Here is a 20,354-nt window from a genome sequence, read left to right as displayed (position 1 = left end):
AGTAACATAGAAGAAGACTTCATTGATTATGGTAGGTACAGGTGTGCCTAGGGTCCTCTCAACATTACTTTGGTCTCATTGAATTTATTAGTGTACTAAGCTTCAGTGTTATATATTAGGTCATGGAAAAAGCACAGTGATTTATTAAAAGGACACAAACCATTATTCCAACTTACTAAGTTACAATAAATTGTATAGATGTAAACATTCAAATGGATGGAAGAGACGCATAGGAAATAAACTTTAATCTTAATTGTAGTTAAAGAACAGTGATGATTGTGTAATTTGAGGCAGGAGAGATAGTGGATTCTTTTCAGGCAGAGAACTAACATAAATCTATGTATTTCCAATAATAGAAATACAGTATGTATGTCAAAGGACATTTGAATCCAGGACATCCTAATCCATATTAAAAGCTAAAGGAAATCCATCACCTCCATGGGAAATGGGCTCCCAAGTTCATTTGTGCACTGGGGATAAATACTGGTTCCACTGTCAGAGGTTCCATAGACAGCCCAGGCCTCCTAACTGGCACCGACATTCACAGGGCTTGGTTCAGTCCAGTGCTGCAATGCCTTGATAGTCAGTCATTTCATTATTTTTTTTTCAACATCTTCTGAGCAAAGGATGAAAATGGGTGAAGGCAGGAGCCATGGATCTTTTTCTTTTCTGACTTAGTTAGTTCATAGACTTTACTCTGTGAGCATAGAGTAAATACTACAGTACAATACCTTAAATCAATTTCACATGCTCCCCTACCTATCCATGTTTTGTTATCTAGGTATTTCCTTTTCAGATTAGGTAATTAGTTCTGTCAAGTTTGTTTGTTGTGATCAGTTTAGCAAATAGAAAGAATTTATAAATGAAGTTTCCATCACTAACTCTAAGTAGACCCAAACCATTACATTAGGGGCAGGAGCTGGCAGCTGTATGTCACAAGAGACATGGTTTCACAAGGTAGACTATAGAAAATAAGTTTTAGCCAAACTATACAATCAGGATATCCTTTAAGAATGTATGCCTTGGTTGGACCAGAAAGATACCTCAATGGTGAAGAGCACTTGTGCTTCTAGAGGACCTGGGTTAAATTTCTGGCATCCAAATGGCAGCTTACAACCATCTTTAACGCCTATAAATCCAGTGCAGTGTATCTAAAACTCTACATTAGTCTACACAGCTGCTAGGATTTCAGGTAGCCAATAGACATGCATTCAGACAAGACCCCCATACAAATAAAAATAAGTTAAAAAATTTAAAATATAAGATGTCTGATAAAAGTAACCATTTTGATTAGTTATAATGAAATTATATTAATTATAATTATAATATTGAGTTCAAACACTGAAGTTTTGAATTTTAAAAAATCACCAAAAGGACATTGCTGTTACACATACAAAAATAAAACCTGAAGGGATAGATTACAACAATTCAAATATATTTTTATTGAAAATGGTGCATATGTAATTTTCATAAAATATTTTCCCATAATACTGCCTCTATTTTGTTATTAATTGACTTTTGTGGAAGCATATTTAATCTTTTCTTTCCTGATAAAAAAAGCTAATGTTTTCTGAATTCTTTCAAATCTAGCAATGCCAAAGAAATGAAAATATCACTCCATTCAAACTAAACCAAGAGGCAATCATTCTTGAAATTGACAAAAAAAAGATGAAGGTGTCTACTTCTCTACTTCAGGCAAAGCCTAATGTGATTTTTATTCTCAATTTTCAGTGTGAGCTATGAATTATTTTCCAATACAACATCTTTGCTAGACCACAAATGGTAAATCCATCAGTTTATATGAACTGTGCATTGCATTTGCTCTGAGTATAAATCAATGAACAATACTTATGTTTTAGAATTGAGCATGGCATCAAGAAAACAAAGCCTGAAAGGATAACACCTGAACACTCTTTAAGCTTTTTCCACTATATTTAGTAATGTAACACTTGACAGCTGAATTAAACAGGGGCAAATTCCTTAGGGATAGGTATTATTAATAAAATTGTGTGTGTGTGTGTGTGTGCTTTTGTGTGTGCTAGTGTGTGTGTGTGTGTGTGTGTGTGTGTGTGTGTGTGTGTGTAGAAAAAGACACTAGAAAGGTTATCCCAACTTTTGGTACAGATATTGCTGAAGTTGGTGGAGATGAGTTCCGTAAACAGACATGTACAGACTCACCATATGCATTTTTTCTATAAATATAATTGAGAAACATGATGAAATTTCTTTATATAATATAGTTGAGTTCTTATGTTTATGTATATAAATTTGTATGCAATAGCATTAACAGTATAAAAGTGTTTACTTTATGCTGTCATGTGACAATATTCTACTATAAATGTCAGTATTAAAATAAAGTGACTCATGATTTCTTTCATTTCTATTTCCTTAACTGAGATATGTTACTCCTTTTAGTCGTTATTAATTGTACTGTATACATATTCTGAAATATAGAAAATTTGTGATACCTAACAACTATCAGTGTTAAGCAATGTGTTGGTATTTAATTTTATCATTCTCCACCAATATTTTTGTTTTAGCAGAAACTGTTTTAAGTTGTGAACAAAGGTCAGAAAAGCATACGTGCTGTTTGTCTTTCAAATGTTTTCATTCAATCTCAGCTTGATTTTGTAATTGACTTTTCAAACAAGTTATACAAATGAAAACAAACCAACAAACAAAAACCAAGTCACAACAAAGTTAAACAAAGTGGCATAAAATAGGGGAAGCATTTTTAACACATAAAATGGTAGAAGGAGGAGAGACTTTCCTGGGGCTAACAGACAAATATTAATAAGGGTATTGTTGTATTTGTTTTAAAAGAAATTATAGAACATCAAGGACATTAAGTTTCTGAAATATGTTCAGTGATGAAAATTGTTTGGAGGGTATTTTAATTGCAAAAAAAATTCTCTTCTACTTATACTGATTTAGTATCTGACACACCCTATGCTTAGCCACCAAGATACATCAGGAATCACAATTCTAAAACATTAATGAGAAAAACACTGACTTCTTAAATTTTTTATTTGAAATGAAGTAAAAAAACTAAAACACAATTTGGAATCTGTTCAGTACAGACTACCATTTATTTTTATGTGATGCTATCACCACTGTTTTGGCATGATCTCACATAAATTTAGATATCAGCTTGTTGGAATAAATGAATGAACCTGAGGCATTTTGCCACTGATTTAAAAAAAACTTCTATTTTCAGTAATAGTTAACATTGTTTAGTGGAAATTCCAGGTACTATATATAATAATGTTCTATTTATCTCCATGTTTTTTGCATGTATGATAAACCTCTACTTATAGACATAGATTAAATTCTTCAGGTCTTATGTTTTTATTCCTCTATTTTTTCTTGACTTCTCACTCTGGCTAAGTTTTACAATACACTGTTGCTTCCAATATTTGCTTGAGTTGCAATTTAGGTGAAAACTGTTAAGTGTGTTTTATAGTTATACAAATTTACTTATATGTTTTTATGTGAAAGGCAAAATTTTAAATATCTAAGAGTAGAATAATATTAAATTGGTATTCGGCAGTCACCATAACCTAGAGTAATGTTATTGTCTGTTTAGTGTTTCTTAATGTATTAAAGAGTAGCTATAGCAGTTGTGGTTTTTCTTATATAATACATAATATTATGTTCTTATACAATGTTTCTTACTTAATAAAACCATTGTATTTCAAAATAAATACCTTGTTTCATAAATACCCACATTTTATAAGAACCATGGTAGAATTGATACTTTCTTCATACCAACATAAGCACAATAGTTACTTGAGTTGCTGTGGAAAGAAATTATAGCTGATAGACTTACTACTATCTGTACAATTAATTGGGCAACAATATCAGGCTGTTATCTAAGTATTTTTAATTTAGTTTTCAAAAAAATTAAACATTTTCTGCAACTCTGTTAACTAAAACTTTATCCTGAGAAGCAAAAACTCTGGAATTAGAGCCCAGTGAAAGCTACATAGTTAACACAAGTGCTATACTTAGGAACAGAATGGCTGGTACATTTACTGTGTCTGAATTTCATATGAATGATCCCTTTGTAATATCGATTATTCATCAGTTAACCTGTAGAAAATGCTAGAGCTACAGCAGGCTATATGATAGATATGAAAACACCAAATATGATTCAAATCATCAATTTTTTTTTGTTGTTTGTTTTACGAGACAGGTTTCTCTGTATTGTTTTGGAGGCTGTTGGTCCAGCCTGGCCTCAAACTCACAGAGATCCACCTGCTCCTGCTTCCTGAGTGCTGGGATTAAAGGCGTGTGCCACCACCACCCAGCCACAACTCATCAAAAATTTATCCTATACAGAAAACTATGCTAGGCCACGTTAAAAGGTAGCTGTAACACATGGCACTGTAGCTTGTTGGCAGGCATTATTCCAGCTGATGCATTAAGAATGATGTTAGGAAGCTCAAAGTCAAATCTACTAACAAGCCAGCTAGAAAAATTCATTTCCTTTGCCAAAGACACATAACACATGCATGTAAACATAATGATATTAAAATGCCTAATGTATATTAGTCACTGAATTAAATTGAAATGTTAGTGGAAAAGTAATGCATCAATTTCATATTCAGCAATTCATTCCTTTTTTAATTTTTTTTAATATAATCTTTTTATTCACAAGTCAGTTCCAGGTCCCTCTCCCATTCCCTCCCTTCCTCCCGAGCCCTCCCCCCCCCCCCGTTATCCCCTCATTCCCCCAGGGAGGGTGAGGCCCTCCATGGGGGTGTCCATAGTCTGTCATTTCATATAGGGCAGGGCCTAGACCCTTCCCCAAGAGGTCAGGGTGAGAGTGCACCTCACTTTCTTCTATGGGAGTCCAGAGACCGTGTGTATACTTGGGATGGGTACTGATCTGCTGCCCAAGGCTCAATAGATTCCCTAGGCCTCCTCACTGACACCCAGATTCAGGGGGTCTTGATCAGTCCCATGCTGGATTCCCAGGCCGATGCCTGGGATTCAAGAGTTAACCTTTGTCTGGTCAGCTGTTTCTGGGGATTAAACCAGCCCAGTCTTAATCCCTTTGATCATTAGTCCTCCCTCTCTGATACTGGCTTTCTTGAGTTCAGCTCAGTACTTAACCAAGGGAGTCTGCCACTTCTTCGATCAGCCACTAAATAAAGTTTCTGTTTCCCAGACTCTCTGGCAATAGGATTGAAGGCTGGCACTCCCCAGATCTATGTCTAAAATCCATATATGAGAGAGTACATGCCATGTTTCTCTTTTTGTGACTGGGTTACCTCACTCAGGATGGTTTCTTCTAGTGTCATCCATTTGCCTGTGAATCTCAGGATTCCATTGTTTTTTTCTGCTGAATAGTACTCCATTGTGTAGATGTACCACATTTTCTCTATCCACTCTTCAGGTGAGGGACTTCTAGGTTGCTTCCAAGTTCTGGCAATTACAAATAAAGCTGCTATGAACATAGTGGAACAGACATCTTTGTTGTATGAATGGGCATCTTTTGGATATATGCCTAAGAGTGGAGTTGCTGGGTCTTGTAGTAGGTTTACTCCCATTTTTCTGAGGAATCTCCATACTGATTTCCAAAGTGGCTGAACCAGTTGGCACTCCCACCAGCAATGGAGGAGTGTCCCCCTTTCACCACATCCTCTCCAGCATAAATTGTCATTGGTGTTTTTGAGTTTAGCCATTCTGACAGGAGTGAGATGGTATCTGAGAGTTGTTTTGATTTGCATTTCCCGGATGGCTAAGGATGTTGAGCACTTTCTCAAGTGCCTCTCAGCCATTTTAGACTCCTCTATTGAAAACTCTCTATTTAGTTCTGCAGCCCACTTCTTAATTGGGTCCTTTGCTGTTTTGGAGACTTGCTTCTTGAGTTTTTTGTAAATTTTGGAGATCAACCCTCTGTCAGATGTGGGATTAGTGAATATTTTTTCCCATTCTGTGGGCTGCCTTTTTGTCTTGCTGACTGTGTCCTTTGCTTTACAGAAGCTTCTCAGTTTCAGTAGGTCCCATTTATTACTTGTTGATCTCACTGTCTGTGCTACTGGTGTTATATTCAGGAAGCTGTCTCCTGTACCAATTCGTTCAAGGGTACCACCCACTTTCTCTTCTAAGAGGTTCAGTGTGGCTGGATTTATGTTGAGGTCTTTGATCCATTTGGACTTAAGTTTTGTGCATGGCGATAAACATGGATTGATCCACATTCTTCTACATGCCAGTCTCCAATTACGCCAGCACCATTTGTTGAAGATGCTTTCTTTATTCCATTGTATATTTTTAGCTTCTTTGTCAAAGATCAGATGTTCGTACGTGTGTGGGTTAATACCCGGGTTTTCAATTCGATTCCATTGGTCTACCTGTCTATTTTTGTGCCAATACCAAGCTGTTTTCAGGACTATAGCTCTATAATAGAGCTTGAGGTCAGGGATGGTGATGCCTCCGGACATTGCCTTGTTGAACAGGGTTGTTTTGGCTATCCTGGGTCTTTTGATTTTCCATACAAAATTGATTATTGTTCTTTCAAGGTCTGTGAAGAACTGTGCTGGGATTTTAATGGGGATTGCATTGAATCTGTAGATTGTTTTTGGCAGGATTGCCATTTTTACTACATTGATCCTACCTATCCAAGAGCATGGGAGATCTTTCCATTTTCTGAGGGCTTCTTTAATTTCTTTCTTTAAAGATTCAAAGTTCTTACGATACAGGTCTTTCACTTGTTTGGTTACCGTTACCCCGAAGGTATTTTATGTTGTTCATGTCAATTGTAAAGGGTGATGTTTCTCTGATTTCTCTTTCAACCCTTTTATCATCTGTATATAGTAGGGCTACTGATTTTCTTGAGTTGATCTTGTAGCCTGCCACTTTGCTGAAGGTGTTAATCAGCTGTAAGAGTTCCCTGGTAGAGTTCTTTGGGTCATTGATGTAAACTATCATATCGTCTGCAAACAGTGAAAGTTTGACCTCTTCCTTCCCAATTTGTATCCCCTTGATCCCCCTTTGTTGTCGTATGGCAATAGCTAGAACTTCAAGTACCATGTTGAAAAGGTATGGAGAGAGTGGACAGCCTTGTTTTGTTCCTGATTTTAGAGGAATTGCGTTGAGTTTCTGTCCATTTAGTTTGATGTTGGCTGTTGGTTTACTGTATATAGCTTTTATTATGTTTAAGTATGTCCCTGTTTGTAACGCCCACCTCGACCAGCAAGGAAGACGCGAATCAGGAATCCTTCTCACAAGCAGTTTATTCAGGACCTTGAACAAATCTTCTGACCCCAGGGAGTGCCCGCCCACAGCTTAAAAAGGCCCTTGGGCGGCCAACCCCGGTAAGCCACGTGGCGACAGCAGATAGGTCCACATACGAGGAAGCAAGCCAGATATCCAGCCTTGACCAAATAAGGAGTTGTTTATCACAGAGAGCACTTGCTGTCGGGCTAGCAGAAGGTGGAAGCCAGCACCATCTTAAGGGTGCGGCATTTCGCAGCTCTCTACACCTGTTATCCCAGATCTCTCCAAGACCTTTATCATGAAGGGGTGTTGTTTTTTGTCAAAGGCTTTTTCAGCATCTAGTGAGATGATCATGTGATTTTTGTTTTTCAGCTTGTTTATATGGTGGATTACGTTGATGGATTTTCGTATGTTGAACCATCCCTGCATCCCTGGGATGAAACCTACTTGATCGTGGTGAATGATTGTTTTGATGTGTTCTTGGATCCAATTTGCTAGTATTTTATTGAGTATTTTTGCATCAATGTTCAAGGGGGGAGTATTGGTCTTAAGTTCTCTTTCTTAGTTGTATCTTTGTGTGGCTTGGGGATCAAGGTTATTGAAGCCTCATAGAAAGAGTTTGGCAAAGACCCTTCTGCTTCTATTGTGTGGAACACTTGAGAAGAATTGGTATAAGCTGTTCTTTGAATTTGTGGTAGAATTCTGCAGTGAGGCCATCTGGACCTGGGCTTTTTTTTTGGTTGGGAGACTTTTGATGACAGCTTCTATTTCCATAGGGGTTATAGGTCTATTTAAATTGCTTATCTGTTCTTGATTTAATTTTGGCAATTGATAGCTGTCCAGGAAGTCATCCATTTCCTTTAAATTTTCGAATTTTGTGGAGTACAGGTTTTCAAAGGATGACCTAATGATTCTCTGGATTTCCTCAGAGTCTGTTGTTATGTCCCCCTTTTCATTTCTAATTTTGTTAATTTGCGTGTTCACTCTCTGCTGTTTGGTAAGTTTGGACAAAGGTTTGTCTATCTTGTTGATTTTCTCAAAGAACCAACTCTTCGTTGCATTGATTCTTTGTATTGTTTTCCTGGTTTCTACTTTATTGATTTCAGCCCTCAATTTGATTATTTCCTGGCATCTACTCCTCCTGGGGGAGTGTGCTTCTTTGTGTTCTAGAGCTTTCAGCTGTGATGTTAATTCTCTGGTATAACTGTTCTCCTGTTTCTTCATGTGAGCACTTAGCGCTATGAACTTCCCCCGTAGCACTGCTTTCAAAGTGTCCCATAGGTTTGGGTATGTTGTGTCTTCATTCTCATTGAATTCGAGGAAGTCTTTAATTTCTTTTTTTATTTCCTCTTTGACCCAGGGATGGTGCAGTTGAGCATTATTCAATTTCCATGAGTTTGTAGGTTTTCTGCAATTTGTGTTGTTGTTGAATTCTAATTTTAAAGCATGGTGGTCTGATAAGATGCATGGAGTTATTCCAATTTTTTTGTAGCTGCTGAGGTTTGATATGTTGCCAAGTATGTGGTCGATTTTTGAGAAGGTTCCATGTGGTGGCGAGAAGAAGGTATATTCTTTTTTATGTGGATGAAATGTTCTATAGATATCTGTTAATCCCAGTTGGGTCATTACTTCTATTAGCCCTTTTGCTTCTTTGTTGAGTTTCTGTTTGGTATTCCTGTCTAGTGGTGAGAGTGGTGTGTTGAAATCTCCCACTATAACTGTGTGGGGCTTTAGATGGGATTTAAGTTCTAATAATGTTTCTTTAACGAATGTGGATGCCTTTGTATTTGGGGCATAGATGTTCAGGATAGACACTTCATCTTGGTGGGTTTCACCTGTGATGGGTATGTAATGACCTCCTTCATCTCTTTTGATTGATTTTATTTTAAAGTCTAGTTTGTTAGATATTAGGATTGCTACCCCTGCTTGTTTCTTGGGTCCATTTGATTGAAAAAATTTTTCTCAACCTTTAACTCTCAGGTAATGTCTGTCTTTAAGGGTGAGGTGTGTTTCTTGTATGCAGCAGAAGGAGGGGTTCTGTCTTCGAATCCAATCTGCCAGTCTGTGTCTTTTTATGGGTGAGTTAAGGCCATTAACATTGAGGGATATTAATGACCAATGATTGCTCATCCTTCTTCGATTTGCGATGGTTGTTGGTGGTGGAATTATGTGTGGAATTTCACACCTTTGTTCTTTTGGCTGTTGGTAGAGAGATTCTCTAATGCTTATGTTTTTGTGGTTGTAGTTAGCTTCCTTGGGTTGGAGTTTTCCTTCCAAAATTTTCTGTAGGACTGGGTTAATGGACACATATTGCTTGAATCTAGTTTTCTCATGGAATATCTTGTTTTCTCCGTCTATAGTGATTGAGAGCTTTGCCGGGTATAGTAGTCTGGGCTGGCATCCGTGGTCTCTTAGTGCAGGTAGAATATCTATCCAGGACCTTCTGGCTTTCAGAGTTTCCATGGAGAAATCAGGTGTAATTCTGATAGGTCTGCCTTTATATGTTACTTGGCCTTTTTCCTTAGCTGCTCTTAGTATTCTTTCTTTATTCTGTATGTTTGGGGTCTTGATTATTATGTGGCGAGGGGATGTTTTTTTGTGGTCCACTCTATTTGGTGTTCTGTAGGCTTCTTGTACCTTCATTGGCATGTCTTTCTTAAGGTTGGGGAAGTTTTCTTCTATGATTTTGTTGAATATGCCTTCTGCCCCTTTGAGGTGGATTTCTTCTCCTTCTTCTATACCTATTAATCTTAGGTTTATTCTTTTCATGGTGTCCCATATTTCCTGGATGTTTTGTGTTAAGGATTTGTTGGATTTAAGGTTTTCTTTGGTTGATAAATCCATTTCTCCTAGCATATCTTCAACACTTGAGATTCTCACTTCCATCTCTTCTATTCTGTTGGTAATGCTTGCATTGGTAGTGCCTGACTGTTTGTCCAGCTTTTCTATTTTCTGCCTTTCTTAAGATTGTGTTTTTTTTAATGACTCTATTTCAGTTTTCAACCCTTGCAGTGTTTCTGCAATTTTCTGTTTATCTGTTCGTCCGTTTGTTGCCTTTCATGAATTTTTTGGTTTGTTCTTTCTTCCATTTCTTGCATTTTTTGGTTTGCTTTTTGTTCCGTTTCTCGCATTTTGTGCTTTGTTTCTTCTTCCATTTCCTGCCTTTTTTGGTATGTTTCTTCTTCCAATTCTTGCATTTTTTGCTTTGTTTTTTCTTCCATTTCTTGCATTTTTTGCTTCATTTCTTCTTCCATTTCTTGCCTTTTTTGGTTTGTTTTTTCTTCCAATTCTTGCATTTTTTGGTTTGTTTTTTCTTCCATTTCTTGCATTTTTTTGGTTTGTTTTTTCTTCCATTTCTTTGAGGGATTTTCCAATATCCTCTTTTAGGGCCTCTATCATTTTCATGAAAGTGCTTTTAAGGTCGTTCTCTTCTGCTTCGTCCGCATTGGAATGTTGGAGTCTTGCTGGTGTGGAGTCTCTAGAATCTGGTGGTGTCATATTTGTTTTTCGGTTGCTGACTGTGTTTTTGTATTGTCTCTTTCCCATCTCTTCTTCTAGTGGGTGCAGAAAGAGCCCCTTACTGGTCTGGGGACCAGAGTTCCCTTTTGGTGGGTGCTAGCAAGTCCAATAATCTGGTGGTTCTTCTATTCCTTGTCTGAATGCTGGTCCTGGTCTCCCTGGGTCCTCTGGTTTCCTTGTCTCGTTGGTGGGAGAGAAGACTTGGGGTCTGGGTGCTTGGCTCCCGCCGGGATTGGGAGCTCTGTGCAGTTCCCAGGCGATCTGCAGGCACTGGAGCACAGGCCGGGAAGCTGGCCTGTTTACCTGATGCTGCCCGAGGAACAGCTGCTTCCCTGGACTCCCAGCCTCCTCTCCTTTCCTCAGCAATTCATTCCTTATAAGAATGTTCAAGGTATATAATATAAATTAACATCAGCATTCAGAAATAATCTGGGGGCTGGAGAAATGGATCAGAGTTTAATAGCACTGGCTCTTCTTCCAGAGGACCTGAGTTAAATTTCCAGCAACCTTATGGTGGCTCACAACCATCTATAATGTATTCCAGTGATCTCTTCTAGTGTGCAGTGCAGACACACATGCAGGGAGAGCATTACATACAAAATTGATAAATAAATCTCTAAAATAATCTAAAGCATAGAGATTCTAAGTTTTATAATAGCAGCTGAGTTAGTCAGATATAATACTGCCATGAATAAAATATGTATTATATAGAACAAATATATTATAATTTTATTTAAGTGTGATGTTATATTCATATAATACCTGATATATGAAAATAATATCATTATAAGAATGTGAATGCTAAAACTAATGTAAATTTTTTTCTTATGAGGAAATTATACTTTACAACTGGAAAGCTTCTGTATAGAATTACAATAATACGAATTTTAGAGTCAGAAAACACAATAGGATTTGACTGACATATACTACAGGGTAAATTGTGTATTTTCCTATAGTTCTCTAAATCACAGATTCAGCAATCTAAACAAATTCTATAAACCATCAAAACTTACGTTAGAAATCTGAGTAGGTTTTCATTAGCTTTCATTTGACTTTTCTGTTTGGCATGTCTTGATGATTTTTCCCACGTGTAGACAGTAGAAAAAAAGTGCATCAATTCTACCACATAACGTAAAACAAAAAATTAGGACCACATGCCATCTAAAGTGTCTGGACACCACATCAAAGCTGACCAAAATAGATTGTATCAATGCATAATATATTTGATTCTTGTAGATTGCATAGATGTCTCATGAAATATCTTTCTGATAATTCTGTTGTTGAGCCTATATTTTGATGAAAGGTAGTATATCATTGAATTGCAAAACCTCCCACAGCCCAAGTATGACATGTTAATCCCAATAGCACAACAACAGGGTCTGAGTCAGCTACCCAAATAGAGTAGTAACATATGATAAAAGGTATCAACAGACATTTGGAGCTCAAAGTTTATTTCACTATTTGGTGCCTCAAAGGTGAAAACTAGGAAAAAGCTAGTTGGATACCTTTCAAGTGAAAGTCTTGCGGATTAAAGAGAATGTCTAAATGAGGACACATCATCATACTCTCAAATACCTAAAAGACCTAAGCTTCATTTTTAATATGTCATGAGAGAGTTTTCTTCCAAGTTCAGAGATTGAGTTCACTGTAGGAAGCTTTCTACAAGACTACATTTAATGTAGCTAATCAGACTTCTCTGGATCTAAAAATCCAAGATCCAAGTACCCTGGTCTTGTGTGATAGCAAAGGATTGCTGTTCCAGTTTGGAGCAAATTTGTACTCTCTATACTTTTATTTGCTACATGGATTTGATGTCATACACTCACTTGGTATAGGCCCTCAGCCTTGATAAGGACAGCACATAATAAACTTTTACACTGTAAAATAAATTCCCCCAAGTAAAGCTTTTGGTGAGAACAAGAAATGTTTCTTAAAACAGTGTGTTTTTTTTTTTTTGCAAGAGGCTGTCACATACAGAAAACGATAATTTAGTTTCCATTATGGTGAAGATGGTTACAATGTGCTTGTTTCTATATTTTACTTCTGACTTGTGATATCACAGCTGTAATATTTCTGTGGTAATTGTGTATCCCAGTTGAATGAATGGATTTAAAGTTGAATCTGTTCTTATTTTCTTCTCTTTGTCTTTCATGTGTAAGACCAGAGTGAAGATTATAGGAACAAGTGGAGGTGGTTTTCTGTAGACGGTTTAGTCCCAACTGAAAGTGAGAAATCCGGCTCATTTTTGTCTTTAATTATGTTTATAGTGCTAGTGCTGGATTTACTAAGGAGATATCTTAGTCCAAGAAAGATTGAGGCCAAGAAGTTATCTCTGTACTTTCTTATTTCTCAATTTTTCTTTTAGTTTAATAAAATTTTGTTGCTTAGGTAAGGAAAAGATCAGTGCAGTTGTTTTTGTTTACTGATAATTATTATCAATGACAAGTCAAAATCACACCAGAATGTTAAAAATTCTGTATGAATTAAAATACCTTAGCTTTACATTATGTTTCATAACTCTAATTCATTGCTTGCATTCAGTCCTTCCTGAAATCCTTTATCTTAAACCTTTCTTGTTTTCTTCATGTTATTATGTACTCACTTGTACACATGTCTGTTGGCTAGATTCCACAGATGAGAGAGAAAACAATTCATTTTTTTTCCTTCTGAGATTGTTTAAAATCACACAATATACATTATATATATATATCATTTTTCCTGAAAATTTTGAATTCATATTTTCTATAAAATATAGTATTCCTACACATGCACTAAATTTTCATCAACACGTCATCTGTTGATTAGCAACTAACTTGTTGAGTTCCAGTTATTTGCTATATTGAATAAAGTGGAAGCAAAATATTTGGGCCAGTTACATGTAATTTAAATACACTTGTGACTTGTTTGTAAAAATGTGCCTATCTCATTTCAATGACCACAGAATACTGCACAGAAACTGCCTGACACACTGTCATGAACAGTTTGTTGCAGTCTAAGAAGGCCACTATTTTGTAGATTTTCCTGTTTCAACTGGCTTTGAATTCCTTGGTATTATGAATAGTTAAAATATGGTGTTTTTTAAAAAACTATATTTTTTACCTGATGATTCTCACCTTAGTTAATTCTCAGGAGCAATTTTCTGGGCACAGGATCTTGACAATTTATCTTTTGATAGAACAATGCCGACCAAAAAATTGTAGTCTTGTCTGTATTGATATTTAAAGCAAAAAAGTATTTGTTGTGGGAGCACTTGGGTGTTTGTGTGCTAGGGTGGAAGGAGACAGATGCTTTACTCTTCATCATATATGTGATTAGCAGATTTTTAGATCACTGCGAAGTGAATGCCAAAAGCAGTTCATCAACCCTTATCCAAAATTGTCTCAAAATCAGTTCCTAGGCTATAGAAGAGAAGGTATTCTCATTGAGAAACTCTATCCTAAGCCATCTGCTATGTCTCTTTTGTTGATCTCGTCTTGAACAGGTTTGTCTGTACCCTGGTGATACGGGTTTCTTGTATACAGCAGATCTGGCCTATAATAGGATATTTTCTTCTTTGATCTCATTATTCAACAATGACTTAAGATAACTATCTTGTGACTAGTATCAAAAAACTCATAACTTAAGCATTCCCAGTGTTGTTGCTGTAGTTCTTGGTGAGGCATGCTAAAGTGTCATGCAATAGCCAACTTTATTTGAGCATCAGACAATTGTACTTTCAGGGTTAAGGAGAGTCACCTTGTCACAAACAAAAACCTCCCATAACAAAACCATGTTTTACTAGAGAGATATATGAATAAGAACAGTTGAAGTTAATTCACTACTATCCACTACTCCTGGAAGCAACATGAAACTGTAATTCTAAAAATAATTCTGTGTTTTCAAGATACTGAGGTCACAAGGCTCATGTCTTATTTTCTCGGAGTTTTCTCACAAGTAGTCAGAAATTTCCTCATACAACTTGATTCTTGACCTATATTCCAATACCAAGGACTCAGTTTTGTAATCAAGAATGCATCAATCATGTCATTCTTTACATGATTTTAATTACGGCTAATTATGGATTAGCAGGCATGTCCTTTCTGTGATACTTTAGTTCACTTATACCTTACTAAATATTTCAACTCTTTGCTAATTAAGTAAATTGGACACTGTTGATTAGAATTGCAGTCAGTGGATACAGAAAATATCATTTTAAAATGAGACTTTAATATTTTAATGATTTTATATAAGCTGTTTCCTAAAAGTTCTTTATATCCCCCCTTTCCAAAAAATCTAAGTATATATTCCTTGGTTAAAGTGAATAAGGTCCATAAAGTTTCTGCTCTTTCCAGAAATGTATAGAGAAAAGGTCATTCAGGTGGATCATTGTAAGGAGAAAACTGTTTTCTTTATGAAGAAGTTTCTTGCAAAGATAATTTTTATCAAATTACATAAAATTTAAAGAGAACTTTGAATTGTTTAATAAAGATTTCATCTAAAAAACTTTGCCAAAGATGTTATTTACATTAGCATTTAAGTAAAGCTTAAGAAGTAATTTCTTGTAAACTATTTTTATAATGTATACCAACCAATGAATCAGTAACTTTTCTCCAAAAGCTATAAAATTCACACTCACAATAAGTATTTTGTTTGAATTGAATTTATTTTGACACTCTCATATATACAATGAATTTTTATTACTTTCTGGCCCTACAGTCTTTTATAGCTTTCACTATTACTAACACCCTTGTCTGTCTGTGAAGCATGCCTTGTTTTGTGACTCATTCAACTTAATCTTGGGGGCCTTGTTGTGACCATGTATTCAAAATTTTCCATTATGGTCTGCTTGATTCTCCTGTGGGAACATAACTGAAGACCTGACTCCCTAGGGAAGTATAGGGTTCAATGAGCCTCTCTGCCATCTCTTCTTGTCTATTAGCAGACCTACTCCTGTTCAGGCATAGTCATTTACTGCTAAGGACTATGTCATACCCAGATGTCAATTTGTATTTTCCTTCCATGTATACAGTTCTTACATTCTGCCCATCTCCTCTTCCACAATATTGCATGAGCCTTAGATGGAGTGAAATAAATGTTATTAAACAAACAAATTGTGCTGCTCATCTACCATTCACCACATTATGTAAAAACACACAAAATCCATTTAAAATTAACTGCATTGAAAACAGACATGAATGTGAAATAACACAAGTTTGAAGAAAGCAATAATAAATCCAAGTTCTAAAATAAATTCTTAATGTAGATTTATAGGTTTGTCAATGAGCCACTCAAAATCACTCCTGAATATTTTGTAAATTGTGTAATGAACAAGAATTTCATACCATCAAGACAAAAGGATACTAGAGTAGTAAGCTGCCAAAATTATAGTAAAATACTAAATTACCTGATTTGACTCTCATTAAAGCATTTGTAAATAGCTTCTTATTTCTACTTTAAATTAGATATCGAACATTTTGTAGCATATACTAAAATCATTTTTATAATTATTAAATCTTTGGATTAGTTTTGAAAATTTTGTTGTAGTGAGGAACCTCTTATCAATTGCAACTTGTTCAAAACTGTCCAAAGTTTTAATCATTTATTCGGGGACAGTTAAGGATTCTGTTTGTACACTAAGAGTTTTTAACAAGGAAAACATGAGTGTTCAAGGATGTCAGTGATAGTATTAGTCACTAGGTGTATGTTTTGCTTCCTGATATAAGCTCAGTCAAATTACTCTCCTGTGATTTCACATTGGAGCCAGAACGTTTACCTCATTTAATTTTAAAATAATTGGCTGTGAGAAAATTGTGGTAGGAACTTCTAAAAATATCGTGTTGCATCAGAATCAGAAGATACAGTTCTTTTTCTTAGGAAGATATTCATCACCTCTTAAAATATGCATTATAATTTTTCATCATATCAAGTATTCAGCTATAAAATATGATCTTAAGAAGGATTTTAAGAGTAACATTTTTAATATTTTATAATGCGTCATGTTTATAGGAAAATCAATTCAGGCCAAAACAAAACTACATTAAACCATGTAAGAACTTGTTTTACAATATTTTAATAATTTTCCTTTGAATCTGTTAGTATTATGCTAACTTCTGTAAAAAAAATGTCTGGGTCATAAAGCTTTATAAGCACCTCAAATTTATTAAAATCTGAGACTCAGAGAAAGTCCACTTTCTTTCTTTCTTTCTTTCTTTATTTTGAGGCGGGGTCTCACTAATTGCCATGTTTTGAACTTACTGTATTATTACAGCCTTCTGAGTAGCTACGATGACTGGCCCACGGGCCTGGTTTACACTTTTATCAATTCTAAAACATATCTCCCATGTTTTTGCAAATGGTAAGACGTTACCAATATGGTGTCTATTGCAGTTAGCAGTTTTTTGCACTCTTAATAGTATGTGTATATTGATGTACCTGAGAAAGTCCACTTTTAAAAACTTCATGTATTATGAGTTAAAAGAAGTATATGCATGCATGGTTTGTGAGTGTATTCACAATACATGACCTATATAAAATGTATATTATGGATGCAAGATATATGCAATATTGATCTTGTATATAAGGATGCACACTTAGTCTGTATATGTGTGTATTTGAACTGTTGTCTTTGTCAATTAATAAATGCAAAGCCTTCAATGCTTTCTTAATGCATTATGATATGCCACTTGAGTGTGCAAGTCAGGGCACCAAGCATAGAGTCAAATAAAAGAGATATGCCATACATTCTCAATTAACTAAAACACAACAGGAACATATCTAAAGCACAACTCAGGAGGCGAAATATTAGTTTCTACTTGTTTTTCCATCCTTTTGTAATTTAATATTTTGTAATCCAGAATTAGTGATCTGACAATTTCTGGGCTGCTGTGTTATTCCATGTCTTCTAAACCAAATGACTCCCTGAGTACTGTTGTATTGCCTTGTCAATGTAACAATTAATTATACAGATTGTGTAGCGTGCCCCATAGCACTATAGATATGAATGAAAACACTTGAAACTTACATGTACAAATAATATGACTAGCACTCTTTGACTATTGGTTGGTATAATTAAATATAAACGTACTTGAGTAATATTTTGTTTCTTTTTCTCTTACTTACACAGTGCAAACTAGAATATCAGGCATGTGTCTTAGGAAAACAGATTTCTGTCAGATGTGAAGGACGTTGCCCATGTCCCTCCGATAAATCCACAAGCAGGGGCAGAAATGTGAAGAGAGGTAAGTGCTACAAAATCATCTCTAGCGTATAGTCAATCCACTCTCCAAGGATATTTCATGATAAACAACATTTGCTTTTATACCTGCGACTAGCTGTAAGAATAGCATCTCCACTGCCAGTTTATTCTCACTTAAGCCTCAATTACATAGAGAAAACTTTCCCATGTCTTTCACAGACATTATGAAAATAAAGTGAAACTTACAGACTATTTTTTAATTGGTAACCAAATATAAAATCTCTAAAGCAATTTTTCTTAAAATTATGATATTTAAAATGTGTAAATATGGACTGATGGTTTTAAATCTAAGAATTGAACCTTATTTGACCACTTAAAAATCTCCTTGAATACTGTCTTTATAAATGATTTGCCTACACATTGTGCAGTTCATATGTATATGTGAATTCCAATGGAACAATTTTATAAATAAAACATTGTAGTAGCTTGATATGTAGTATCATATGTACTTTGTGTTTTCTTAGATAAATTACTAAAATTTTCAAGTTTGTGTGTGTGTGTGTGTGTGTGTGTGAGAGAGAGAGAGAGAGAGAGAGAGAGAGAGCAAATGTGTGAAATTGCCATTATACTTTTGAAACTGTCTACAGACTGCCAAAATAAGCATTTGAATTTATAGTTGTTTGACTGTCATGGCTTGAGAATTATATTTCTATGGCAGAGAATTACTCATTACTGATCTTTTCCTCAAACCTTCCCGAAAACTGGCTTCAAAGTAAGGAAATGTGATTTTATAAACAATTTCCTTAATTGAAACTGTAGTAATTTGAACATGGTGGGCTGGATTTCTGTATTATGTCAAAATTCCAAGGCTAATCAATTCATAACTAGTGAAGGCTAATTTGGGATCATGGCTTATTGTTTTTAGTCCATGATTTGTTATGATATCACAACATAGAACTGTGGGAATATCAGGAGGAACATCCACCACATAGCAGCCAGGAAACACACACACACACACACACACACACACACACACACAGAGAGAGAGAGAGAGAGAGAGAGAGAGAGAGAGAGAGAGAGACAGAGAGACAGAGAGAGAGAGACAGAGAGAGAGACAGAGAGAGAGACAGAGAGAGAGAGAGAGAGAGAGAGAGAGAGAGGAGAGAAGAGAGAAGAGAGAAGAGAGAGAAGAGAGAAGAAAGAAGAGAGAAGAAGAGAGAAGAGAGAAGAAGAGAGAAGAGAGAAGAAGAGAGAAGAGAGAAGAAGAGGGAAGAGAGAGAGAGCTTTCTAAATCCCTTTCAAGAGCTTATTTCCAAAGACCTAACTTTCCTTCATAGACTTCAAATACTTAGTGTGAAGCTTCTCCAATTGCCAGCAGTGTCACAGACTTGGGAGTCTAAGTATTTAAACCATGAACCTTTAAGTGACATTAAAATATATATCCTATACTATAGTTGTTGATCAAGTCTTTAATTTAATGGCAAATGTTATCTTAGACCTATTCTCTGAAACTCAGTGTTGTCATTTATGAACATAGCAGTCATTAGAGTCATAGTTCAGATAAATATTTTAAGTAAGATCATATGAAGACATTGACCTTTTGAAAAAAAACACCTAATCAGTATTATTGTTCAAAAGAAAATTAATTGATTTTAAAGTGGTTAATTATCACCCAGGGTTCCGACATATGCACAGTGATTTCAACTTCTCCAATGGCTGGGAATGCCTTCTAGTAGTAGCCCTATGTATTACACACTGCTTTTGCTGTCTCACAGTAGAATAGATTATCTTCTATTCTTGGTTACCTATATCATCTTTCTCTGTCTTTCAGTCCATTTTCTTCAATACCCACTAAAATAACCTTTGGCACCATGACTATATCAATATCGCAACAGCATCTAAAGATAATTGTAGTTTTCTTTCAACTGAGATTTGGATATCTGTGCCTTCTTCACTTTGCTCCCAAATGAACACATTTCCACAATTAAATTGAAGAGTTTTAACTCTGATAATCTCTTCAGGCATGATATAAATCCTACCATATGTATATGTGTGTGTGTGTGTGTGTGTGTGTCTTATTTTATATAGAGACCATTAAGAACTTTTAAAATGTCCTCTTGATAAGTGTTTTTACCTAAATTACCACAGCCCTTCAACAAGATTACTGTTCAGTGATATTTCTCCAATTTCAAGCTTACTTTTGAATAGAAGATGTGTCTCATATGGTATCAAATTATCATATCATCTTATAAACTGTGATAGAATGCCAACATGAATTCAGATAGGAAAGAAACACATCTGTAAAGTAGACCTCCCACTGAATAAACAATTGTTTTTATCACTTAAATTTTCATTATAGTAGTCATATTAATATGTCAAGAAACAAACTTTTCTCAAAGTCATACCATCAGGGGATAAAGATAATTTGAGTTCAATC

General features: G+C 35.5%; 1 protein-coding gene across 3 annotated transcripts in view; it reads left to right on the top strand.

Moving 5' to 3' along the window:
- Spock3 (SPARC (osteonectin), cwcv and kazal like domains proteoglycan 3) overlaps positions 1-20,354 on the top strand; it is a 347,623-nt gene that overhangs the window by 236,589 nt on the left and 90,680 nt on the right. For all 3 annotated transcript variants that reach the window (XM_040742237.1, XM_005075174.3, XM_005075173.4), the window contains one exon: positions 17,846-17,960. In XM_040742237.1, the coding sequence (XP_040598171.1) occupies positions 17,846-17,960 (115 nt within the window). The remainder of the gene's footprint in view (positions 1-17,845; positions 17,961-20,354) is intronic.

Source organism: Mesocricetus auratus, unplaced genomic scaffold (genome assembly GCF_017639785.1).
Source record: "Mesocricetus auratus isolate SY011 unplaced genomic scaffold, BCM_Maur_2.0 Super-Scaffold_6731, whole genome shotgun sequence".
Classification (NCBI taxonomy): domain Eukaryota; kingdom Metazoa; phylum Chordata; class Mammalia; order Rodentia; family Cricetidae; genus Mesocricetus; species Mesocricetus auratus.
The sequence above is the reverse complement of the archived record's forward strand: the minus strand, read 5'-3'. Positions and strand labels throughout refer to the sequence as shown.